This window comes from Phacochoerus africanus, chromosome 8 (genome assembly GCF_016906955.1).
Source record: "Phacochoerus africanus isolate WHEZ1 chromosome 8, ROS_Pafr_v1, whole genome shotgun sequence".
NCBI classification, from domain to species: domain Eukaryota; kingdom Metazoa; phylum Chordata; class Mammalia; order Artiodactyla; family Suidae; genus Phacochoerus; species Phacochoerus africanus.
Window position 1 is genome coordinate 46,590,362 of NC_062551.1, and position 27,856 is coordinate 46,618,217.

At 39.4% G+C, this 27,856-nt stretch overlaps 2 protein-coding genes across 2 annotated transcripts in view; both read right to left on the reverse strand.

Annotated features, from left to right (window-relative positions):
- LOC125134214 (zinc finger protein 345) lies at positions 1-27,106 on the reverse strand. Its single transcript, XM_047793228.1, has 2 exons — positions 27,041-27,106; positions 1-1,596 (listed from the first exon to the last, which is right to left on the reverse strand). The coding sequence occupies exon 2, from the start codon at positions 1,516-1,518 to the stop codon at positions 139-141; it is 1,380 nt and encodes a 459-aa protein (XP_047649184.1). The 5' UTR covers positions 1,519-1,596; positions 27,041-27,106; the 3' UTR covers positions 1-138.
- Positions 1-27,115, reverse strand: part of LOC125133198 (zinc finger protein 420-like) — a 71,621-nt gene extending 44,506 nt beyond the window's left edge. Inside the window, exon 1 of the mRNA XM_047791325.1 lies at positions 27,041-27,115. Within this exon, the coding sequence (XP_047647281.1) occupies positions 27,041-27,073 (33 nt within the window). The 5' untranslated portion in view covers positions 27,074-27,115. The remainder of the gene's footprint in view (positions 1-27,040) is intronic.
- Positions 27,116-27,856: the final 741 nt, after the last annotated feature.

Below are 27,856 nucleotides of genomic sequence, written 5' to 3' on the forward strand. Positions count from 1 at the left end.
TCTGTTAAGTATTTTCTCAGATTGATTGGTAAAGGACCTTAATTGATTGGCATTTGTACCTTTTACATATTTGTAGGGACTCTCACTAGCATGAATTTTTTTATGTGTCATTTGCTTTCTTAACCATATAATTTTAATTTATAGAGTTTCCAATTCACAGAGCTTCTCACCAGCATGACTCTTCTTATGTTGCCAAATTTGTGAACCCTTCCCCAAAGCCTTCTCATATCCCTTACATTCATGAAGTTTCTCACCACTACGAATTCTCTGATGTTGAGTAAGGCTCGAGCCAGGACCAAAAGCCTTCTCACATTCCCTACATTTATGGGATTTCTGACCAGTGTGTATTCTCCGATGCCGATTAAGATCTGAACCACTATTAAAGGACTTTCTACATTCTTTACATTCATAGGGTTTTTCACCAGTGTGAATTAGCTGGTGCTGAATAAGTTTCGAGCCACTAACAAAAGCCTTCCCACATTCCTTACATTCAAAGGGTTTCTCACCAGTATGAATTCTTTGATGCTGAACAAGTTTTGAACCACTTCTAAAGGCTTTCTCACATTCCTTACATACATAGGGTTTTTCACCAGTGTGAATTCTCTGATGTTGAGTGAGATCTGAGCCACTATTGAAAGCCTTCCCACATTCTTTACATACATACGGTTTCTCACCAGTATGAATTCTTTGATGTCGAGTAAGGGCTGATCCAAAACTAAAAGCCTTCCCACATTCGTTACATATATATGGTTTCTCACCAGTATGAATTCTCTGATGCCGAGTAAGGGCTGAACCACTACTAAAGGCCATTCCACATGCTTTACATTCATAAGGTTTCTCACCAGTATGAATCCTTCGATGTTGAGTAAGGTTTGAACTACTGCCAAAAGCCTTCCCACAGTCCTTACATTCATAAGGTTTCTCACCTGTGTGAATTCTGTGATGCCGAGTAAGGGCTGATTCAAAACTAAAGGACTTCCCACATTCCTTACACTCATAAGGCTTTTCACCACTGTGAATTATCTGATGTCGAATAAGGCCTGATCCGAAACTAAAGGCTTTCCCACATTCCTTACATTCATATGGTTTCTCACCAGTGTGAATTCGCTGATGATGAGTAAGGTTTGAGCCACTACCAAAGGCCTTCCCACATTCATTACACTCATAAGGTTTCTCACCAGTATGAATTCTTTGATGGTAAGCAAGGTTTGCACCACTACCAAAGGCCTTGCCACATTCTTTACATTCATAAGGTTTCTCACCAGTATGAATTCGCTGATGCCGAATAAGGACCGACACAAAACTAAAATCCTTCCCACATTCCTTACATTCAAGGAGTTTCTCATCAGTATGAATTCTCTGATGCTGAGTATTGAAAGTGGGCATGTCTTCAGGAGTAAATATCATTTGACTGAAATGTCCTTCCTGAGAATCCTGTTTTCTCTCAAACTGGCTTCTACATTCCCAATCACCTCTGAAACTTGAACACTCAATGCTGTTTTTTATAAGTCTTTCCATTATCTCCCATCAGGATGATTCTATTCCATAAATATTCTTTTTCAGAAATAATTCTTGGTCTCAACCTTGATTCACAGTCTGAAAGAAAATATAAAAACATTCACTTTTTTGTGTGTTCTGGGAGAAATGAAACTTTTATAATAGATGTGAAAAGACTTAACTGAAACTCATTTTCATAAAAAGTGAGTGGCTTATATACAGTTCTCATATATGATCAGGCAATTGGACAGATAAGGAAATAGAAAGAATGAGAAGAAACACTAGAAGGTAAAGGAGGCATTTAAGAAAACAGATTAAGTCAACTGTTCCTAAATAGTGATTTAAGTAAAAAAATCCCCTTACAGATAGGGGGAGACTGAAAAATATAAAGATGTCCAGGCCCCATCCCAACTTTGTTAGATGATAAAACTAATGTCATATACATTTTAAAATGAGCATATTACCATCTAATCCACTTCTTAGAGTTATCTGGAGCACTGAGTAATTACACAGGAAGGAAAAAAATCCAATAGATGATCATAAATTGAATATAATGTGAAGCAGATAGAAGAGAAAGTTACTCCCAATGTAGCAGTATCTCGGTGAAAGATTAATGAACCAAATAAGTCTGAAATGAGCAAGGGAGAGTGAAGATTCTTTTGTGGTTAGAATACAGTTTGTGCCATGTGGCAAAATCTATGTTTGCCCAGGAAGTCTATGAGGCTAACCTTGGGAAAACAAAAGGGGAACACAGAAAAAGCTGAGTTACTGAGAATATAAAGTCAGAGAAAAAGGAAGAGAAGATAGAAAATAACATGACTGTTTTGGAAAATTACAAGGAGGATGAAGATAGATGAGTACTCTGAATCCCAGCTCTGATGATTATTGAAATGATTCTGAAATCACATATAATGTACTTATACAATTGTATAAAATAATGTGACAATGCTTGATAGCTGTTAATTTGGAAGACTTACATGCCAAAAAATGAGACCAGGACAAGAAAATGATTCAGAGCCATCAATTAAGACCCTGAACAAATACCTCAAGCCCCAAAAGCTGAAAACGTTCCATTTTCCTACAACATTCAAAGAGCAAGTTTGTTTATACTAGGCCTAAATATGTCTTGAAATTGTTCTTTCCATCCCCACTGTCAATAGATAACTCTAGCCCAAATTATCTTTTAACTTGGATATTAAAGCAGTTTTGTTGTTGTTGTTGTTGTTTTTTGTCTTTTTGCCTTTTCTAGGGCCGCTCCCTCAGCATATGGAGGTTCCCAGGCCAGGGGTCGAATCGGAGCTATAGCCGCCAGCCTACGCCAGAGCCACAGCAATGCAGGATCTGAGCCGCGTCTGCGACCTGCACCACAGCTCACGGCAATGCCGGATCCTCAACCCACTGAGCAAGGCCAGGGACCGAACCTGCAACCTCATGGTTCCTAGTCGGATTCGTTAACCACTGCACCACAACGGGAACTCCTAAAGCAGTATTTTTATCTAGCTGCTTACATTTCCAGTTTTGCACCCTTAGCAGATGGAGTGATATTCAGTTGGGCACTGTTCTGCTCAAAATGCTTCAGTAGCTTCCCACTGTTCAAAGGATAAGGACCCACACTCCTTAACCTGGTCTTAAAAATTCCTCAGAGATCTGCCTCCTGCCTGCCTGTTCAAGACAATCTCTCTTTCCTAACAACAATAAGCTATAGTTACACTGGCCTTCCTAGTTCTTCGAATGCACTAAACTGTAACATCCCTCCCCCAAAACTATTTCATCTGCCTGAAATATTCTTCCTTACCTCCCTCCCTTCCCACTGCCCAACTCTTTTTTTTTTTTTTGTCTTTTTAGGGGTGCACCTGTGGCATATGGAGGTTCCCAGGCTAGGGGTCGAATTGGAGCTATAGCTGCCAGCCTACGCCAGAGCCACAGCAATGCCATATTCAAGCCTGTCTGCAACCTACATCACAACTCACAGCAATGCCAGATCCTTAACCCACTGAGCAAGGCCAGGGATCTAACCTGTGTCCTCAGGGAAAATAGTCAGATACGTTTCCCCTGAGCCATGATGGGAACTCCCCACTGCCCAACTCTTAACCTGCAAGTTCCTCGTCACTGTTCAGGTCTCTGCTAACTGGCATATCTTAATAGAGATCTTTTCTGAATACTCAATTCTTTTTTTTTGCCTTTTCTTGAGCCACTCCTGCAGCATATGAAGGTTCCCAGGCTAGGGGTCCAATCGAAGCTATAGCTATTAGCCTACACCACAGCTCACCGCAACGCCGGATCCTTAAACCACTGAGCAAGGACAGGGATCGAACCGGCAACCTCATGGTTCTTAGTCAGATTCGTTAACCACTGCGTCACGACGGGAACTCCTGAATATTCAATTCTTAATTTTGCACATCTCACCATTATTTCTCAAAGCACTTTTTTACTTTTCTTTTTGTCTTCCTTTTTTGGTAATGAGAAATTATACATTCGTCCCCTGCAATTGCAAATTTCATATTTTTTTAAGTCTTGCTTAATGTCTGTCTGCTACAATAGAACCAAGATTCAAGAGGGCAAGGATAATGTCTGTTACTTTAATCAACTTGAATCCTGGCTCACAAAAAAAGATCAAAAGACATTTACTGAATGGCTAAAATTCACTATCCTTAAAAATAATCTTCTAAAATCAATATCTCTCCAGATAAAGGAGATCAGAGATCTGCCTCCTGCCTGCCTGTTCAAGACAATCTCTCTTTCCTAACAACAATAAGCTATAGTTACACTGGCCTTCCTAGTTCTTCGAATGCACTAAACTGTAACATCCCTCCCCCAAAACTATTTCATCTGCCTGAAATACTCAAACAAGACAAGTAAATCACGTGTAGTTATTCCTGTCCCTTAAAAAAAAATCTCACTAAAAGGAATGAAATGGATTTTTATAAAAGGACGCCACAAGGTCAAAGAAAATTAAAGAGGGAATAGCAACAAAACTTTTGAAGCTAGACAGCATGAAGATAAATGATGACCAACTTAATAAACCAAAGAAAGATGAAACCTAATCCAAAAGTAAGGAAAACTCAGAAGGGGATGATTTATGCTGCAAACCCCAGAAAGGCTTAGGAAATGGGAACACTACATACTTAAGAAGGTCTACTAGGAATTCCTGTTATAGCTCAGCAGTTAATGAACCCAACAAGCATCCATGAAGACGCTGGCCTCAACCAGTGGGTTAAAGGATCCAGTGCTGCCATGAGGTGTGTGGTGTAGATCGCAGATGCGGCCGGATCCCGCGTTGCTGTGGCTCTGGCGTAGGCCAGTGGCTACAGCTCCGATTGGACCCCTAGCCTGGGAACCTCCATATGCCGCAGGAGTGGCCCTAGAAAAGGCGAAAAGACAAAAAAGAAAGAAAGAAAGAAAAAAAAATAGGTAAGCTGAATCTAAGCCTACTTCCATAAATAAGCCAGCAGACAACTGGAGGTTGTGATATATTCTATAAGACAACTGTCTAAATATTCTATGTCATATAAATCAAACAAAATATGAAAGGTTGTACTAGATGTTCTAGATTAAAAGAGACCAAAGAAACCCAACAACCGAAATAATACATGAATCCTGATTGGATCTGAAATCAAGAAAATGAACAACCAAGTAAGTAAACCAAAAACATAACATCCGCAGCTAAGAAAAAGACATTTTGGGGAACCACTGAAGGTATCTGAACATGAAATGTTTAATGTGGTACTAGAGAGTTTAGGTTAATTTTCATAGATTTGATATGTCATTGTTCCTGTTTGAAAAATGTTCTTATACTTGGCAGATGCATGCTAAAAGTATTAAGGGCAAAGTGCCAGGATGGCTTCAACTTATTTTCAAATGATTTGTGGGGAAAATTGTGTGTGTGTGTGTGTGTGTGTGTGTGTGTGTGCGCGCACGCGTACGTATATAAAAAGATAAAGCAAATGTGCCAAGATATTAACAACTGGTGATTTTAGCTGATGGCTATTCAGGGTTCACTAGAATATTCTTTCAATTTTTCCGCATGTTGGAAATTTTTCAAAGAAAACAGAAATCATAGGTTGTTTTTTAAAGTAGCATTTGATGGAGTTTCTGTTGTGGCTCAATGGAAACGAATCTGACTAGTATCCAGGAGGACGCAGGTTCAATCCCTGGCCTTGCTCAGTGGGTTAAAGATCCAGCGTTGCCGTGAGCTGTGGTGTAGGTCACAGACGCAGTTTGAATCCTGTGTTGCTGTGGCTGTGGTGTAGGCTAGTGGCTATAGCTCCAATTCAACCTCTAGCCAGGGAACCTCCATATGCCATGGGTACAGCCCTAAAAAAAGACAAAAATAAAATAAATAAAATAGAATGAAATAAAATAAAATGAAAGTAGCATTTAAGAAAAATCTCCAGAACTGAAGAACATGAATATCTACATAAAGGGGTCACTTGATACTTAGTATACAGAATAAAAATGACTGAAACTAAGACATATTTCCACTATGTTCCAGAACACTGGGAACAAAGACCCTAAAATAATAGAGTAAAAACAGAGCATAAACAAAAGACCAGGAATGAAAAAAGCTTTGGAGTTCCCCAAAATATTCTAAGCCAGAAGTTATAACTTCACAATTATGAGGGAAATAATTTCAATTAGAATTCCATGCTCTGCCAATGCCCAGAGCATTGGCACTGGCTGAATGAGCCCTTTGCAGATATGCTAAAACTCACAAATTTAACACATTTATTCCTTTTTACGAGCCATCCCTATCAAAAACCAATTTTGATATTTGGTGTATTCTTGGGGTAAGCCAAGAAATAAGAAGGCATGGAATCCAAGAAATAAAAATTCAACAGAGAAAAAAGCATAGAATTCAAAAGAAGGCAAATTCCAGAAAAATAGTTGTACAAGCACAATTGGCAGAGATGAACAAAGGACTGAAGGAGGGACGAATGTCTTTAAACAAAGGAAATTGCAGATTTCCCAAAGACGTATTTTTCAGCAGACCTTGATTATGAATTTGTGATATATGGGCAAAAGCAAGTATCACTCTCCCTTTAAAAAAAAAGGTAACATTAAATACAAAGAAAACAAAGTTGTACAACAAAGCAATAAACATGATTCAGTTGAGTCATGAATAAAATCCATTGTAAAGAGTAAAGAATAAGCCATAGAAAGGAAGAAGACATTTATAAAATATTTATCTGTTAAAGAACTAGTATCCAAAATATAAGGATTGGAGGTTCTGTCATGGCTCAGCAGTAAGGAATCTGAGTAGTATCCATGAGGACTCGGGTTTGATCCCTGGCCTCGCTCAGTGGGTTAAGGATCCAGCTTTGCTGTGAGCTGTGGTGTAGGTCACAGACACGGCTCGGATGCTGCTGCGTTGCTGTGGCAGTGGTGTAGGCCAACAGCTATAGCTCTGATTTGATCCCTAGCCTGGGAACTTCCATATGCTGGGGGCAGGGGTGGGGGGGAGAAGGCATCTGTTACAAAATATTAGTAAAAAACTAAATGGTACAAAAGAAAAGGAACCACTAATTAAACGGGAAGATATTTGCTGAATAACAATTATTCTAGTCTTTGCTCCAGATTCTTTTCTCCCAGAGTTTCTAAAACCTTAGAATTTCCCAAGTGATAGCAGTGTCTTTGTTATTAGATTACACCTGAGTTCATGCTAATGAGGTGACTCATGGTACATCCATGGGTAGCTTTGGCAGTGGGGTTGGTCACCAGAAAGATCGAACCAAGGGAGAGGAGTGGAGCTAGAGATAGTTCAGTCATGTGGCCAATGTCAAACAATCACACCTACATAATAAAACCCCAATCAAAAGTCTTGACATCACAGCTCAGTGTATCTTCCGGGTTGATGAATACACTGATGTGCCAGAAACGTAACGTTCCCTGATTCCACAGGGCAAGGGCACAGAAGCTAAATGTTCAGCCTCCTTCCAGACCTTGTATCTCTTCATTTGGCTATTCCAGATTTGTATCCCTATTATTTATAAGAAAACTTTAATTGTAAGTATAGTGCTTTCCTGAGTTCTGAGACTCATTCTGGAAATTACCAAACCTGGTGGGGAGGGAGGTTCATGGTAACCTCCTCATTCCAACTAGATCTGTAGCTAGTTGATCTTCAGTATGGTCTGTATTGGGGCAGGTGAACTAAAACCTGTGGAGTCTGAACTGACTCCAGGTGGTTAGTGCCAAAATTGAACTACAGCACTCAAGTTGGGGCTGAAACAGAATGTGCATGGATTGGAGTATTTAACACTGTTAAGATGGCAATACTCTCTAAACAATCTACAGATTCGATGCAATCTCTATCAAAATTTCATGGCCTTTTTGAGGAAATGGAAACCCAATACTCAAATTCACATGGAGTGGGCCCTGATTAGCCAAAATAATATTTAAAAAGAAAAAGTAAGAAGACTCACCTCCTAATTTCAAAATTCACTAACAAAAAGCTATAGTAATCAAAACAGTGTGATACTGGCATGAGCGCAGATATACTGACCAATGGGAAAGAACTGAGAATCTAGTAATAAACCCAGACATCTATGGCCAATTTATTTTTGATAAAGATGAAAAGACTATTCAATGGAGAAAGAAAGGTCCCTTCAACAAATGGTGCTGGGACAACTGGATATGTAGAAGAATTGGTACCCTCTATCTCACTTCATTAAAAAAATTAACTCAAAATGGATCAATATCCCAAATATGAGAACTAAACCAAAAAACTCTTTCAAGAAAACATATGATTTTGTAAATCTTCATGACCTTAGAATTGGCAACAGATTTGCCATCAAAAGCACAAGCAATGAAAGAAAAAAATACATAAATTTTAATTCATCAAAGTTAAAAGTTTTGTGCTTCAAGTGCGTACAGGGTGAAGAAAGAAGTTTTGAAACTAGAGTGAGCTGATGGATGCACACCACTGTGAATACAAGTTAAACACCACTGAATTTATACTAAATACCACTGAATTGTACAACTTAAAATGATTAACTGTATGTTATGTGAACTTCACCTAAATTTTTTTAAAAATTGAAAAAAGAGAGAAAAGCCAAAAGAAAACTCAAATGAAAAGATGTTCAGTTTCACTAATAACAGAAATACTATAAACTAAAACCATAATGAGATATCACTATATTAGCTAGTTAAAAATGTGACATCTAAATCTTGGTAAAGATGGGGAGCAGGGCAAAAATACACTGTTCAAGTGAAACTAGTATAGCCACAATATCAAATAAGGACTATATGAGGGAAAATAATTTCAGGCTAATCTAACTTATAAACATAGATATAAAAACTAAAAACAAAATTCTAACAAGCTGAATACAGTAAGAAATTTAAAGAAAACATTATGTGGCTTAAAGATTTAAACATAAGACACTACACCATAAAACTCCTAGAAGAGACTGTAGGCAAAACATTCTCTGACATAAACTGTAACAATATTTTCTTAGGTCAATCTCCCAAGGCAATAGAAATAAAAACAAAAATAAAGCAATGGGACTTAATCAAACTTAAAAGCTTTTGCACAGCAAAGGAAATCATTTAAAAAACAAAAAACAAACAAACAAAAAACAGAAGACAATCTACAGAATGGGAGAAAATAGTTTCAATGATGCAAATGAAAAGGGCTTAATCTCCAACATATATAAACAACTCATACAACTCAATAGCAAGAAAAAAAAAATTGAAAAATGGGCAGAAGATCTAGACATTTCTCCAAAGAAGACATATGGATGGCCAACAGGCACATGAACAAATGCTCAATATCCCTAATTATTAGAGAACTGCAAATCAAAACTACAATGAAGTACCACCTCACACTGGTCAGAATGCCCATCATTAGCAAGTCTACAAATAACAGATGTTGGAGAGGATGTGGAGAAATGGGAACCCTCCTACACTGTTGGTGGAAAGGTAAATTGGTACAACCACTACGGAAAACAGTAGGGAGGTACCTTAGAAAACTAATATAGAACTACCATATGATCCAGCAATCCCACTCTGGACATATATCTGGACAAAACTTTCACTCAAAAAGATACATGTGGAGTTCCCGTCGTGGCGCAGTGGTTAACGAATCCGACTAGGAACCATGAGGTTGCGGGTTCGGTCCCTGCCCTTGCTCAGTGGGTTAACGATCCGGCGTTGCCGTGAGCTGTGGTGTAGGTTGCAGACGCGGCTCGGATCCCGCGTTGCTGTGGCTCTGGCGTAGGCCGGTGGCTACAGCTCCGATTCAACCCCTAGCCTGGGAACCTCCATATGCCGTGGGAGCGGCCCAAGAAATAGCAACAACAGCAACAACAACAACAACAACAACAAAAGACAAAAAAAAAAAAAAGATACATGTGCCCCTGTGCTTATTGCAGCACTATTCTCAACAGCCAAGACATGGAAACATCCTAAATGTCCATCAACAGATGAATGGATTAAGAAGATGTGGTACATATACTCAGATATAAAAAAAGGCAAAAAGAAAAAGACAAAAAAAAACCCTCAAAAAATAAAATAAAAAAGGACAAAATAATGCCAATGGCAGCAACATGGATGGAACTAGAGACTCACATACTAAGAGAGGTAAGTCAGAAAGAGAAAGACAAATACCATAGGACATCTTATATCTGGAATCTAATATAGAGCACAAATGAACCTATCTACAGAAAAGAAACAAACTAATGGACATGGAGAACAGACTTGTGGTTGCCAGGGGGGAGGGGTTTGGGAGAGGAATGGAGTGGGAGTTTGGGATTAGTAGATGCAAACTATTGAATTTGGAATGGATAAGCAATGAGATCCTGTTGTACAGCACAGGGAACTGTATCTAATCACTTGTGATGGAACACAATGGATGATAATGTGAAAAAAAGAATGTATATAAATGTGTAATTGGGTCACTGCTGTACAGCAGAAATTGACAGAACACTGTAAATCAGCTATAATAAAAAATTAAATAAAATAAAAAAATGGGACCTAATCAAACTTATAAGCTTTTATACAGTGAAAGTAACCATAAACAAAACAAAATGACAACCTACAGAATGGGAGAAAATATCTGCAAATGAAGCAACCGACAGGGGCTTAATTTCCCAAATATACAAGCAGCTCATACGACTTAACAACAAAAAAACCAAACAACCCAGTCAAAAGATGGGTAGAAGAACTAAATAGACATTTCTCCAAAGAAGAAATACAAGTGGCCAATAAGCACATGAAAAAATGTTCACCATTGTTAATTACTAGAGAAATGAAAATTAAAACTACAATTAGGTACCCAACTCACACAAGTCAGAATGGCCATCATTGAAAATTTTACAAAAAACAAATGCTGGAAAGGTGTAGAGAAAAGTGAATCCCTCTACACTACTGGTGGAAATGTACATTGGTGCAGCCACTATGTAAAATAATGCAGAGGTTCCTTAGGAAACTAAGGACAGAGTTACCACATGATCTAAAAATCCCACTCCTCGGCATATATCTGGACAAAACTATAATTCAAAAAGATATATGCACTCCTATGTTTACAGCAGCACTACGCACAATAGCCAAGACATGGAAACAACTCAAATGTCCATCAACAGAGGAATAGATTAAGAAGATGTGGTGCATATACACAATGGAATATTACTCAGCCATAAAAAAGAACAAAATAATGCCATTTGCAGCAACATGGATGCAACTAGAGACTCTCACACTAAGTGAAGTCAGTCAAAAAGAGAAAGACAAGTACAATATAATATTACCTATATGTGGAATAAAAAATATGACACAAATCAACAAATCTATACAAGAGAAACAGACTCATAGACAAAGAGAACAGAATTATGGTTGCCGAGATGGAAGGGTTTGAGAGAGGGATGGAGTAGAAGGAGGCTGGGGTTAACAGATGCAAGTTAACAGAGGGGATAAACAGCAAGGTCCTACTGTATAGCAGGAGAACTATATTCAGTGTTTATGATAAACCATAACGAAAAAGGTTGTGTGTGTGTATATATATATATATAATTTTAAAAAAATTATTAAATTGATTTTATTCAAGGAATACACAATTGCTTCAACATTTAAAAATCTGTTAATGTAATTAATTAACAGATTAAAGAGAAAAGAACACAATTATCTCCAATAGGCAGAGTATAATAATTTGACAAAATTCAAGATCCACTTACTGAGAAAAAAAACTGAACATACGACTAGAAGGAAATTTCCTTATACTGATGAATGGTACCTACAAAATAGGAAACAACCTAAATGTCCAATACCAAATGATAAAAGACTGAGTGCATGTCCTTAAAGTTGTAGCGAGTAAAATACATAAGCACTGGAAAGCAAGAAATACAACTGATGTTCGCAGATCTTACGACTGCCTACAAGAAAAGAATCCAAAAGATTCTCTAACAGATTGTTAGATTTAATACAAGATAGAGCAGAACTTTCAGAAATATACCAGAAAATAAAGGACAACTTCATCTCTTACAATTAGAAAAACACATTTTTATTTATAAATAGCATCAAGACAAAGTTTAGTATTGTAAAATATGTGAATAGAATTATCAAAGTGGACTGAGATACTAAACAATATTTAAATAAATGGAAATGCCATTCCTTATTAAAAGGAAGCATCAATTTTGTAAAGATATGAATTCTTCCCAGAATGATCTAAATATTTAATGCAATTATAAGCAGAATCATAAGTGCTTCAGGAGGCTTGACAAGATGATTTTCTTACTTACACACAAGACTAAGGAATCAAGCTACTCCTTAAAAATAAGTTGGAAGGGAGTTCCCGTCGTGGCGCAGTGGTTAACGAATCCGACTAGGAACCATGAGGTTGCAGGTTCGGTCCCTGCCCTTGCTCAGTGGGTTAACGATCCGGCGTTGCCGTGAGCTGTGGTGTAGGTTGCAGACGCAGCTCGGATCCCGCGTTGCTGTGGCTCTGGCGTAGGCCGGTGGCTACAGCTCCGATTCAACCCTAGCCTGGGAACCTCCATATGCCGCGGGAGCGGCCCAAGAAATAGCAACAACAACAACAACAACAAAAGACAAAAAAAAAAAAAAGTAAGTTGGAAGGATCTGCTCTATCAAGATGTCATGACATTATAAAATAATAGCCATTAATTGATAGTGGCATTGGCACAATGATATTAAAAATAGACTATGGCACAGAAGACTGAGCTATGAACACACTCAATACACATTTGGAAATTTACAGTCTGACAATACTGGCACTGAAACAGTGAAAAAATGGACTATTCAAGAAAAGTTGTTAAGATAATCAGATATCCATAAAAAAGAATCGTATCTATCTCACATAATACATAAGGTAAAATTAAAGTTAAACCTCTTAGACTATACGCTAGTTACCAATTTATTGCCTCTAAGTTCCAAATCCATCCTTAACTGCCTACTTCATGAAAGCAGCTCTGGGCTATTTAAGTATTTTTCCTTTGCCAGCCCAAAGTTAAGCTTTGTCAGTAGAGGGTATTAGCGAGATATTGCAGGAGGAAGAAGCATTCCTCCTGGTTCTGGTGGGCTTGCCTGTCAGGCTTCTCCAGTGCCCAGGTCCACCTCCTGAAGCACACGCAGCTTCACCAGTGGGCAATTCCCACAACTTGAGTGGATCCTACCAGGCTCCCACAGCGCAAGCACCTTCTCCAGCTCCTGGCTCTTAACGTGCAAGGTGACCAACAGCATCCACAAGCCAGCAGCTTCCCCTGGCAGTTTAATAGCAAATGCTTTTGGTAAAACATCTCATTCTACCATAGAGGACAGATTTCTGGCAAATTCCAAAGGGGAGATGTCTGATAAGTTCTGCTGGTGCAGCGCCATAGCAGCAATAGGACCTTGGAGAGGGGCCAGGGAGACACCCAGGACACAAAACTTATTTAAGCAAGCACTTACTCTCAGGTGCCAACCCTGCACTAGTACAACCCTGAGAATAAATGCCTTAAGGGTCAAATTGGAGCTGTGGCTGCCGGCCTCCACCACAGCCACAAGAGGGGATCCCAGCCACATCTACAACCTACACCACAGCTCCTGGCAACACTGGATCCTTAACCCACTGAGAGAGGCCATGGATGGAACCTGTGTTCAGATTCGATTCTGCTGAGCCATGACGGGAACTCCTTTTTTTTTGGCTGCAGCCGCAACACGTGAAAGTTTCCAGGCCAGAGACTGAAACTGCATCACAACAGTTAACAACCCTGGACCCTTGACCTACTGAGCCACCAGAGAACTCCTTTCTCTACTTATTAGCCAATCTTTCCTTACTCCAGTTGTTACCGAGACAGCCTCTGTCGACCAGTGCCAAATAGAAACACGGAGACGAGTTTTGGATGAAAGAGAAAAAAATAGCTTTATTGCTTTGCCAGGCAAAGGATGCCATAGCAGGCTAATGCCCTAAAGACTATGCCCTCCCTTGGGAGAGATTAGGAAGGGATTGTATAGTTTGGGAGTAGAAAATAGGGCCACAGATAAGGATGGGGTAGATGCAAACTTGTATTCTTCAGGTTTTAGTTCTGCAAAAGAACTCAAAGATATTGTCATGTATATTCCTTGAAGAGGAACCCAGGACCCTGTCCCAAGACTGCACTATTGTTTCTTTTGTGTCTGTGTGTGTGTGCGTGTGTGCGCACCCACGGCATACGGAGGTTCAAGGCTAGGGGTCTAATCGGAGCCACAGCCACGACAGAACCAAGCCACATCTGCAACCAACACCACAGCTCACGGCAATGCTGGATCTGTAACCCACTGAGCAAGGCCAGGGATCGAACCCTCCACCTCACAGTCCCTAGTCAGATTCATTTCCACTACACCATGAAGCGAACTTCCTGCTCTATTTTTTTCTTGATGGCTCCTCTTGAGGCAGAATATTAACTCAGGTAGTCAGTGTAGGAGCATGGGATATGGCCACTGATTAACATTTGTGGTTTAAGAGCTCCAGGGAGTAACATCCCCACAGGCTTTGTTTACTTAGGGAGTGTACCTACACCCAGATGGACATTAATCCCTAATCCCCTGTGACTCAGTTTGTGGGAAGAAAAGGACAAAGAAACTAGGAGACTTATGAGACATTTCCACCCATAAGACCCTACTGGACAAGGACTGATAGGGGTGATCGAACAAGGCCAATGGGAGAAAACCACATCTTTCTGGACCCAATGTTGGTACCTTCCCCACCTTTAAGAGATAAAAACCCTTATAGGACAATAGAGAAAGGGGGCTCTTCTCCCTGCTCCCAGCTGTCCTGGGAGCTATCTGCTTTCCTTTAATAAAGACGTTGCTTCCTTCCTGCCTGTGTGTTCGAGGAATTCATTCCTCAACTGCGACTGCAGTGAAAAAGAACCCGGATTCCAGTATCATCTTTCTGGTATCACCCCCTTGTCTCTCCATCCCCTTCCCTTCCTTCATTAGCAACTGTTAGAACCTGCCCTTTGGAACTCAGGGAGGGTCATGGAGGCTGAAGCTTATTCCCTAAAAACAAGAAATGGGGGACACATTGTATGGCCAGGAGCCCCACGGGGCCCTGCTTGGTTCCACAATCCCATTACAGCTAATAATTCTTTTTTTAAAAATTTCCCCAATACATTTTTTTTCTACTATACAGCATAATGACCCAGTTACACATACATGTATACATTCTTTTATCTCACATTATCAGGCTCCATCATAAGTGACCAGACAGAGTTCCCAGTGCTACACAGCAGGATCTCATTGCTAATCCATTCCAAAGGCGATAGTTAATAATTATTTATATTGAACTTTCCCAGTTCAAATTACTGCCTCTTGATTGGATCCTGATATCAACAGAATTGGTAGGTGAAGTAAAAGTCCCAGTAAAAAGGCCTTGTAAAGATGGGATTTGGGGATTATTTTGGTCATGTCTTTTAGCCATCCTTTAAATCTTTTTTTGTTTGTCTGTTTCACTTTTGGCCACCTCAAGGCATATGGAATTCCCAGGCCAAGGATCAGATCCTCCCGCAGTCTTGACCTAAGCAGAAGCTGTAGGCAATGCCAAATTCTAAACCCACTGTGCCAGGCCAGGGATCAAACCCACATTCCAGCAGCTCCCAAGACACTGCAGATCCAGCTGCACCACAGTGGGAACTCCCATCCTTTAAATCATCGTTGCCCTGAGCCGTTCTGATAGGAATGGAGTAGGCAAAGGTAGCTGTAGAAGTCCCAATAAGGAACCATAGATAAAGAGGGAAACAGGGGACTTTGGGAGATCACTGTAAGTTAATAAATTGAGGAGTTCCTGTTGTGGCGCAGTGGTTAACAAATCTGACTAGGAACCATGAGGTTGCAGGTTTGATCCCTGGCCTTGTTCAATGGGTTAAGGATCCAGTGTTGCCGTGAACTGTGGTGTAGGTCACAGACACGGCTCGGATCCCGCGTTGCTGTGGCTCTGGTGTAGGCCGGCGGCTACAGCTCCAATTAGATCCCTAGCCTGGGAACCTCCATATGCTGAGGGATCGGCCCTAGAAAAGGCAAAAAAAGATAAATAAATAAATAAATAATTGATCAAAAAAGCCATTAGAACAAGGCAGGCTTGCTTGACTAGGGGAGGTGCAAGAACTGCCTCAGGCCAGGTGGAGGATGGGATGAGGCCTGCATTAGGTTTCTGACCAAGGGCAGGAGCTTGAGGACCGCCCTTCAGCTAATTTGAATACACACCTCTTCGGATACCTAGGAGGAGTTACTACACCCAGAAAAGAAGAGGTGGGCCTTTCCAACCCCAGCCACTTGGACGATAAAACTGCGGCCCACCGGATCCTTGGGGGTAGAGCTTCCTTGCCTGCCTGCCCTCCCAGTTGCGTCTCTCACAAGCGTTCTATCCTAATAAATCTATTTCTTGCCTATCACTTTGTCTCTCCCTGAATTCCTTCTGCGTGGAGCCATGAAGAACCTGAACCTTAGTAAGTCCAGACATTGGGTAAGTGCTAATTTAAAACTTGAGTTTCAAGTCCCAATCTAGGTTTTGGCTGGGTTCAAGTCCCAACCCCTGTTCTGGCTAGGTTCAGGCCATTTATGCTGTCAGTTTCAGCTCTATTTTCCAAATGTTTACTAATCCTTTGGGCTTGACTGCAGTGTGGTTCCTTACTAACAGCACTTGAAATGCTAAAAATCCATGGTATGCAGGGGAGGTCACAATTAATCAAGCTGTGGTTGATTGGGATGAAGTGCTATGTGCCTTGGGAGCCAAGTAGTTGCTGTACTTGACCATTATGGCAGTAATGATGACTTATTAGATACAGATGGATTCACTGGAACTCTCTCCAGTGCCTACAAAGAGAAACTGACAAGGCGGGGTCTGTTAACTCTCAGCTCAAGTTAGTTTGAGAACCAGAGCACGTCCATGAAAATTCTAAAAGAATCTCTACTTCTCTACTTCTTAAAGTCATGAGGCTGATACTCCTGAAAATTAGCCATAATTAACTTGCAGGTTGCTGATTTACAGTAACAGTTGAATCCATAGACTTGCCATGCTTTCTGTGTAAAAGATAGAGGACTAAATATGAGAATGCGATCCTTAAATAGGGAATTGGGACCTTTGGTCAGAATCCAGATGAAACTGATAGTCATGAACTCCCCCCCACCCCGCCAAGTTGCTTTGGTCCTCTCTTACAGTTGGAAGTAATCTGCAATTCAGTGTCTGGAGATTAGCTTTCCTCTCATAGAAAACTCTGATAACAGCACTTGAAGCAGTACCTGAAAAGGTGTGCTAATTCTCAAGACCCACTAGAATCATTCTCTTGCCACTGGACTTATAACAAGGGTCCAATCTCAGCATGTTCCAGAGAACAAGTAGATACTAAGAGCCAGGAAAAATTCACTATTAGTTTGCAAGGGCTGCCAAACCAAAACAACACAGACTGGGTGGTATAAACACTGGAAATTTATTTGCTCACAGTTCTGTTGGTTAGAAGCCCAAGATCAAGGTGTCGGCAGGTTAGGTTTCTGCTAAGGCTTCTCTCCTAGGCTTGCAGATGACCACCTTCTCACTGTGCCCTCACATGGTCTTTTCTCAGTGTGGGAGCATCCTTTGTGTCTCTGTGTGTGTATAAATTTCCCCCCACATAAGGATACTAATCATAGCAGTTTTGAATTCGTGGGGGGTGGGGGCACAATTCAGCACATAATATTCACTGAAACAAGGGTTATGGGAGCAGACTGACACTGCTCTACTGTATCTCTTTGTATAGCTTTAACTTTTGGAATCATGGTTGTACAAGCAAATCACTGGAGAAGGGAGATATAAATGTGGAACAGGGTAAGACTAGAATGAATATTGTAGTCCTAGCACCCAAACCTTGGTTTCTAAATATTCTTTACAGCAAGAAACCAGGTTCTTTAGAAAAATGGTTTACTTCAGGCTGGAGCTAGCAGAGTAACTAGGAATAAGCCTGTAATGTCTTGGTGTTCCAGAAAGTGAGGAAGTGTTCCCCAAATCATGGGGAAAGTCAAAAGGACACAGAAGCCAGCTTGAGTAGGCTCTCACTGGCTAAATTGGGGACAATTTGAGTATCAAAAAAAATAGTAACAGATCATATAACACATAGAGTAAAATGAAAATGTACGAATTCATACTGATATAATAAATGAGTAAGTGGAGAAAGGAATGCTCTTCTTTACAGTAGAATGCCAACAATTACTACAGACAAGATGACAGAGATTTAAAAATCCCATCATTTTGAGAATGTAAATTGGTACAACCACTATGGAGAACAGTATGGAGGTACCTTAGAAAACTATATAGAACTACCACATGACCCAGCAATCCCACTCTTGGGCATATATCCAGATAAAACTTTCCTTGAAAAAGACACATGCATGGAAACAACCTAAATGTCCATCGACAGATGACTGGATTAAGAAGATGTGATACATACACACACACAGACACACACATAAGGAAATACTACTTAGCCATAAAAAAGAACAAAATAATGCCATTTGCAGCAACATGGATGGAACTAAAGACTCTCATATTAAGTGAAGTCAGTCAGAAAGACAAATACCGTATGATATTACTTATATCTGGAATCTAATATATGGCACAAAGGAAACTTTCCACAGAAAAGAAAAACATGGAAAACAGACTTGTGGTTGACAAGAGGGACCAAGAGGGAGTGGGAGGGGCTGGGAATTTGGAGTTAAGAGATGCAAACCATTGCCTTTGGAATGGATAAGCAATAGGATCCTGATGTATAGCACTGGAAACTATGTCTGGTCACTTTTGATGGCGCATGATAATGTCAGCAAAAAGAATGTATACATGTATGTGTGACTGGGTCACCTTGCTGTGCAGTAAAAAACTGACAGAACACTGTAAACCAGCTATAATGGAAAAAATAAATATCATTATATTAAAAAAAAATCCGGGAGTTCCCGTCATGGCGCAGTGGTTAACGAATCCGACTAGGAACCATGAGGTTGCGGTTCGGTCCCTGCCCTTGCTCAGTGGGTTAACGATCCGGCATTGCCGTGAGCTGTGGTGTAGGTTGCAGATGCAGCTCGGATCCCGCGTTGCTGTGGCTCTGTGTAGGCTGGTGGCTACAGCTCCGATTGGACCCCTAGCCTGGGAACCTCCATATGCTGCGGGAGCGGCCCAAGAAATAGCAAAAAAGACAAAAAAAAAAAAAAACCTCACCATTTTGAAAACATCATAGCAATAACTGGTCCAGACAACAATACCAATGGATGCTAACAGTGATGAGTGAAAGTCTGGTGATGAGTTATTTACAGAGTTTCAAAGTATATTCCCACCAATTATCTGCTAATTACAAAGAGACAACTATTATTACCTTTACAATGAAGAAACAGCAGAAACCACCCTAACCAATGATCAAAGTTAACCTCCCCAAATATGGAACAAGTCAATGTCACATGATCCCTGCTCTGATGTACTCAGAAGTACAATCACTTTTGTGGTATTCCTGACACAAAATTCATAATCTTAATATAATCATGAGGAACCATAAGACAAACCTAATTAAAGAACATTCTAGGAGTTCCCGTCGTGGCGCAGTGGTTAACGAATCCGACTAGGAACCATGAGGTTGTGGGTTCGATCCCTGGCCTTGCTCAGTGGGTTGACGATCCGGCATTGCCATGAGCTGGGGAGGAGGTCACAGACACAGCTCGGATTCCGCATGGCTGTGGCTCTGGCTTAGGCCAGCGGCTACAGCTCTGATTCAACCCCTAGCCTGGGAACCTCCATATGCTGCGAGAGTGACCCAAGAAATGGCAAAAAGACAAAAAAAAAATTTCTACAAAATAATGGCCTATCCTCTTCAAAAATGTCAATATCGTGATACACAGAGAAAGCAATTTTTCCAAGTTAAAGACTAAAAAGAGACAATAAATAAATTCAATGTGTGATCCTAGTCTGTATCCTGGACAGTGCGTCAGGGAGAGAGGGTGAGCACTGGGGGAACTGCTACAGAGAATATTATTGGGACAAGCAAAAATTTTGTATATGGACTGTTAGATAACAGTATTGCATTGTTGTTAAAATTGCTTATTTAGGAGTTCCCATTGTGGCTGGCTCAGTGAAAATGAATCTGATTAGTATCCATGAGGATGCAGGTTCAATCTCTGGCCCTGCTCAGTGGGTTAAAGATCTGACGTTGCTGTGAGCTGTGGTGCAGGTTGCAGAGGAGGCTCGGATCTGGTGTTACTGTGGTGTAGGCCTGTGGCTGTAGCTCCAATTCAACCCCTAGCCTGGGAACCTCTATATGCCGCATGTACAGCCCAGAAAAGACCAAAAAAAAAAAAAATTGCTTATTTTAGTGACTGTACTGTGGTGTAATGTAAGATAATATTCTTGTTCTAAGAAATAACACACTGAAGTGTTTAAGGATAAAGGGGCAAACATTTACAACTTTTCTTTAAATATTCACTTCCTCTTACTTTTTTTAAAGTACACAACTTATTCTTAAATGGTTCAGGTAAAATGTGTATATTGTGTATGTGTGCATGTACACGCTTGCATGTATAGAGACAAAGAACAACTGAAAGCACACAAAGAAATGATAATACAAATGGGATAAAATGTAAACAACTGGTGAATCTGAGTAAAGAGGACCCAAGAATACTTTGCATTATTTACTCTTGTAACTTTTTGCAAGTTTGAAATTTGATCAAAATTTAAGTTACCCAGAACAAAGCAAGATATATTCCTAAATAATTCTCATGTTAAATATGAAACTAAATAGAAATATAAAATACCTAGAAATAAAAAGGACAGCAATACATACAAAAACCCTGAACAAAGGAAAATTACCTCCCCCTCAAAGAAAATTTAATAACACTAAAATCTCTTTTAAAAAATAAAATTGGGAGGTCCCATTGTGGCTCAGCGGAAACAAATCTGACTAGGATCCATGAGGACGCAGGTGCGATCCCTGGCCTTACTTCAGTGGGTTAAGGATCCAGCGTTGCTGTGAGCTTTGATATAGGTTGCAGACACGACTCAGATCCTGTGTTGCTGTGGTGTATGTGGGCCGGCGGCTACAGCTCCGACTGGACCCCTCACCTGGGAACCTCCATATGCTGTGGGTGCAGCCCTAAAAAGCAAAATAAATAAATTAATTAATTAATTAAAATACTAAACCTTGACCTCCACTCCAGACCAACTAAATCTTAATGTTATTCTTGTCACCTCTTTTTGTTTGTTTCTTTTTTTGGGCCACACCCACGGCATATGGAGGTTCCCAGGCTAGGGGTCAAATAGGAGCTGTAGCTCCCGGCCTACACCACCAGAGCCACAGCCACGCCAGATCCTTAACCCACTGAGCAAGGCCAGGGACCCAACGGCATCCTCCAGTATACTAGTGGGATTTGTTACCACTGAGCCACAACAGGAACTCCTATTCTTGTCATCTTGTGTGAGCTTAAGTCATTGATTTTCAACTGTGGCAGCACACTAGAATCATCTGATGATGTCCAGGCCATATCCCAGACCAATTAAATAAAAATCGCCAGGGGTGGGGGACCCAATCATCAATAATCAAGGTTAAGAATAACCAGCTTAAAGTAAATGAAATAATTAACCCTCTGTTTTATTTGCTCCAATTGCTTTTTCCACCTTATGCAGCCAAAAGTAATCTGATAGCGGTGGAAAAACAGGTTCTGTCAGAGAGAATAAGGAGTAGTGAAGTGAATAAGCCACTGTGAAGTTTAACTTGGAAATATTTACTGAAGTTTAAAATATGTGTATTCTATATTATATCCATAATTTCGTTTTTAGAATATACCTTAAGGAAAGCCTGTACATAGATGTTCATTGGAGCACTGTTTGCCACCGTGATTAATGGTGATTATTATATAAAATCTAAATCTTTAAAAACTAGACTAAAAAGGCAAGCAATAACAATAATTATCAAGTGACTACTAACTGACACGAAGTATATAGTCAGGTCCTATTTGTTCTAAGGGTTTCACATAACCAGCTCAATCCTTGGACCAACCCTATAATGAAGTTTCTTTCCACATCTGCAGAATGCACTCATAATTCTTTTTATATAGAATTACTTTTAAGTGACAAAACTCTACCACGTAAATATGTATGCATTTAAGTGAACATGTCTGTTCACTTAAATGCAATGAATAAAAGCAAAAAAGAAAAAATAACTGATAACAGTGTCACCTTTGGGTACTTTGGGTAGATATCTGGGATTAGGACTGCAGTTACATGGGACTTGAAAGTCTTCATAAAATTTAAATTATTTTTATAACAAAAATATATCTATCAATTATATATGTAATTATAATTTAACTAAAATAAAATTTAAAAAGGAAAAACACTAGCATTCAGCCTAAGGAAATACTCACTGTCTACAACAGCAATAATTTGTAAGCAAATCATGTTCAAAAAAGGGGGCTTGATGAAATGGTAACATTATGAGGGCACTACAATTCATGGTAAAAATAAATGTGTAGGAGTTCCCGTCGTGGCGCAGTGGTTAACGAATCCAACTAGGAACCATGAGGCTGTGGGTTCGGTCCCTGGCCTTGCTTAGTGGGTTAACGATCCAGCGTTGCCGTGAGCTGTGGTGTAGGCTGGTGGCTACGGCTCCGATTAGACCCCTAGCCTGGGAACCTCCATATGCTGCGTGAGCGGCCCAAGAAATGGCAAAAAGACAAAAAAATAAATAAATAAATAAATGTGTAAAGACATGGACATTTGTTTAACATGTATTTTGACATGATAAAGGCAGGATACAGGTCAGTAGCCATAGTATAATTACATATTTAAAATACAATTCTAAGTATTTGCTCTAACAATTTGACAGCAGTTATCTTTAATTGATAGGATTACAGATAACCTTTGTTATATATTTGTATTTCTCTGTATTTTTTAAATTTGTTGCAATAAATAATTTTTTGGTAATGAAAGGAATACAGAATTCAGCTATCTTCAGAAAGGTGACATATTTGACAGGTATTCAAAGATTTTTTAAAAGAAATGATCTGAACATGGCACTGGTAAATAATATAGAGACATACATTTTAAAAATTCAAATAGATAATACAAACTATGTAAATAATATAACAAGTAGGTGGTACACAAGGGAATACTATTCAGCCATCAAAAAGAATGGAATCTTGCCATGGTTGGACCATGAGGGTATTATGCTAAGTGAAATAAGTCGGTCTGAGAAAGACACGTGACCACAGGATCTACTTATATGTGGAATTTAAACTTACAAAAACCAAGCTCATAGATAAAGAGAACAGATCATCAGTTTGAGAGATGGCGGTGGGTGAAATAGATAAAGTGGGTTGAAAGGTACAAACTTTCAGCTATAAAATAGCTAAGTCTTAGGGATATAATGTATAGCATGGTGACTAGAGTTAATAATATTGTATTGCATATTTGAAAGTTGCTAAGAGAGTAAATCTTAAAAGCCTTCACAAGAAAAAAAATTTTTTTAACTATGTATGGTAATGGATGTTAATTGGACTTGTGATGATCATTTTGAGATATAGGTGATCCTTGAACAACATGGGTTTGAACTGCATGGTTCCATTTATTCGTGAAATGTTTTCAGTAGTAAATACTGCAGTACTACAGAGTCTGAGATTGGTTAAATCTGAAAATGTGGATACAGAGGAACCATGGATATGGAGGGTTGACTATAAGTTATATGCAGATTTTTTAATGCACAGAGTCAGTGCTCCTAACTCCCACATTAAGGGTCAACTGTATACACAAATATTGAACCATTATTCTGTACACCTGAAACAAAATAAAATGTTATACGCCAATTATACCTCAACATTTAAAGACAGATCCCTTAGGACCTACCAAAAGACTTGTGCGTTAAGTGTTTTATACTGTAACTGATAGAGACATCCCAAGAATGGTTAGTAAAGGAGAAAGGGAGCTAACATTTATTGAATTTCTGATGTGTACCAAGATGTCTACACATCTCATTTCATTCTCAACAACACTGAGAATGAGAAGCTCTCATTTACAGGTTAAATAGTTCACAGGTGGTGTAGCTGAGCTTAGATGCCACATTTGATACTGGAGCCCATAATTTTTATACCATGTTACAGAGATTAGTGTAGGTAAAATAATCTGAGGGATGATTTGTTTCTCTTTTTCTGAGAGAGCAAATATGTAATCTGAAGGGTTAGTGAGAATAGATGGCAAAGAAGCAGAGGAAGAAACTACCTGACAAAGGATAGTGGAGGAGGGAGGCTGGGGAAAAGGAGATATGGAAAGGACAGCTAAAAAATATATACAGGAGTTCCCGTCGTGGCGCAGTGGTTAACGAATCCAACTAGGAACCATGAGGTTGAGGGTTCGATCCCTGCCCTTGCTCAGTGGGTTAAGGATCCGGCGTTGCCATGTGTTGTGGTGTAGGTCGAAGACTTGGCTTGGATCCGGGTTGCTGTGGCTGTGATGTAGGCCAGCGGCTACAGCTCCGATTCAACCCCTAGCCTGGGAACCTCCATATGCCATAGAAGCGGCCCAAGGAATGGCAAAAAGACTAATAAATAAATAAATAAATAAATAAATAAATACAACATAGAAGAGTAAAAGGTACTATATAAACAGACTGAATGGACCAGAATGTTATTAAAATTAAAATATAGACAGTAAATATCTACATCTGTATCTATATCTCATTTTTACACCCCTCCACTTCTAAAAATGTATTTTAGGACACTAAGGATAAAAGAAAAAATTTAAAATCATAAAAGTCATACATCATAGATACTCAATATCAAAAACCCAGGTTAAGGTTATTACTACAATTGATCGTTATCTGCAGTGTTCAAAGTCCTGGAAGAAGTGCTATGGGGAAATACTAAATACAACGGATTAAATGATTCCTATTTGCCAAGGACTATTCTCAGGTGATAAGCAAGATTTTGCTGAGAAACAGGAAGAAAGGGTAATATCAACTGAGAGGATGATATTAGAAGGTTTCCCAAATTTCTACTCACATAATTACAGATACAATGCAATTCAATCCCAATCCCAAAAGATGTTTGAGTGGAACCAAGCGATTTCAAAAAATTATGTGGATCTGCAAAGGAATACAAACCGCCGAGACACTCTTAAGGAACAAGAAGGTAAGAGGACTTGCTCCAAATATCATAAAGTCATAGTGAATAAGACAGCATAGTATTGCTGCAAGGAGAGACAAACAGAACAATGGAGCAAAACATAAAGCCCAGAAACCGATGGAGACATAATGGTAAGACTTGATTTTTGACTACAGTCGCACTGCAGATCAGTGCAGAAAAGACAACTTTTCAATAAATGATATCGGAGCAACTGGATACCCACATGGGGAACAACATGAAATTGCATTCCTCCCCTGTACAAATCAATTCCAGGTAGTTCAAAGACACAAATGCTAAAGCCAAAAACTAGGAAGCTTTTAGAAGAGAATACAAGAAAATCTTCATTACGCCAAGGTAAAAGAAAATTTCTTAAACAAGCACTAACTACTGAAAAAGATTCCACTGCATTAAAATTCAAAACCTCTATCTACCAGAAGGCATCAGCATGAAAAACCAAGCTGGAGGAGAAGATAATATTTGTCATACGTGCAACTGACAGTAAATAACATACAGAAGATACATTTATGTATGTATGTTATATATATATTTATAGTCAACAGCCATAAATCAGAGAAAAACCCAATTAAAAATTGGCAGAATATTTGAACAACCATTTTACAAAAGAGGATATCCTGGTGGGCAAGAACTAGTGTTCAATTTCATTGATAATAAGGGCATAGCAATTAAATGTGATAACACTAGATGTCTACCAAATTGGCAAAAATTTAAAGTGTGATAATGCCAGGAGCTGGCATGACTATGGAACAAAAGGAACCTTTGTAAATTACTGATATGAGTAAAAAATTTGCACAGTATCTTTAGAGGACGCTTTGGCATAGAAAAACTGAAGATGCATGAACACTAGCCCTCAACAATTTACTAACAATTTTAGAATACAGAGTAAAGAAATTCAAGCACACATGTACCAAAATATGTGCATAAAATACTCACAATCCCATTGCTTGAAATAGCCAAAAACTGGAAGCAAGTAAATTGATATTATCATGCAATGAGATAGTGTGTGTGTGTATACATATAACACACACACACACACACATATATATATATAGACACATATATAGCAATGGGAAAAATGAACTGTAGTTATAGAAATATGAAAATGTTCACAAACGTTTTTAATGAAAAAAGACACAAAAGAATATTTATTCATACCAAAATATAAAACAGACAAAAACTGAATCTATGTGGTTTTGGAATTCATACCAAAATTCTAATGAAAGACAAAGTGGTTGTCACCAGAAGTGCCTCCAGGTTGTGGAGGCGTATATCAGGCTGCTTTAGAGACGGCTGTATTCTTTTACTGGACCTGGGTATTCCTTACATGAGTCTTTTTTTTCCCCTTGCAGCCTCTCTTTACACAAGTCTTTATATTATTTGTTAAACTGCACAAATGGATATTAAATGGCATGTGTGTATCTAATTTGAAATTTAAAAAATAAGCCATAGGCATTTCAAATAAATATGCACCTCTAAAAATGTGTCCAATATTAAATTATGTGGGGAAAATATAATTTTATGTAAAAATGAAGGTTATAAAATAGTAAATGCTGAATAAATTCAATTTTTTTAAATCGCATTTTATATATGTACATAAAACATGCTGAGAAAAAATACCAAAATGTTGCCAGTAGTTTTAGGTAGGAATTTAAATTTTCTTCATTGGGGATTGCCATACTTTTGAAATTATTTAAAACAATCATGTTTTAATTTTATATTAAAAAAGAAATAGTTGGGTTTTTTTAAGACAGCTGGAGAAAAAATTAAACCATTTGACAAATTAGGAAGAGAAAGGTGCATGTGTGAATGGGGGTTTGGTGCAAATCACATTTCACAAAGGAAAAATTCCGGGGATCAGGTCATCTGATAGGCAAGAATTTTCAAGAGGAGGAAAGCCAGTTACATACTGACAAAGAAAAGAGGATTTCAAGAAACGACAAGCTACCTTGCAGGTGCCTTGAGGATGTTCAACAGCCATTCTCTACTCCACTCTGGAAGATTCTATTCAAGCAGAGCAGAGCTGAGGAGGGAAAAAGGAGTCAGGAAAAACCAGGCTCTTCTGGAAGCCCCAAGTCAAATTACCGCCCATCACCTACAGATGTAGGTCAGACAAAGCTCGGGCGTCCTGCTCAATACCACCATTACAGACAAGAGCAGGGTCATTTGCAGTTCTGGGCAGAATCTGTCCCTGAGCTAACAAAGGTCTCCTGGGAACAGAGCGCTGGAGTCATAGAGGCTCCAAGACAAAGACGCCCCACACCTACAGTGCTAGATGGATACACATAATCATACAAACTCACACTACGGGGACACAGGCACCTCAGACCTCCAACACAATGGGCTGCAGACAGCCACACAATTACACACACCACAGGGCAGTCCGTCAGAACAGCAGAGTCACAGGCACACCACATTCTCACATACCCAGTGACACCTATCACGGGGAGACAATGGCAACAAATTCACATGCATCCTACCACCACAAATCAATCAATCTCTCTCTCTCTCACACACACACCCCCCCAAGGGGAAACAGCCATAAATCTCACAGGCAAATATCTCTTCCCTCTCTTTAATAAAGTCTTCCTCCACACCCGTGGTTCAGCAAACGACCATAACCTCACACACACACACACATACACACACCCCAAAAGGATACACAGTTTTACAACCGCAGTCAAGAAACATCGCACTCTCCTGTCACACCCAGTCATACATGCACAATCAAAACTGCAAATCAAGCCCGCCTCCCCGCCCTCAG

Bases quoted from the DNA above. Each gene is read 5' to 3' on its own strand.
- LOC125134214 (XM_047793228.1), bottom strand. From the start codon at position 1,518: ATGGAAAGACTTATAAAAAACAGCATTGAGTGTTCAAGTTTCAGAGGT.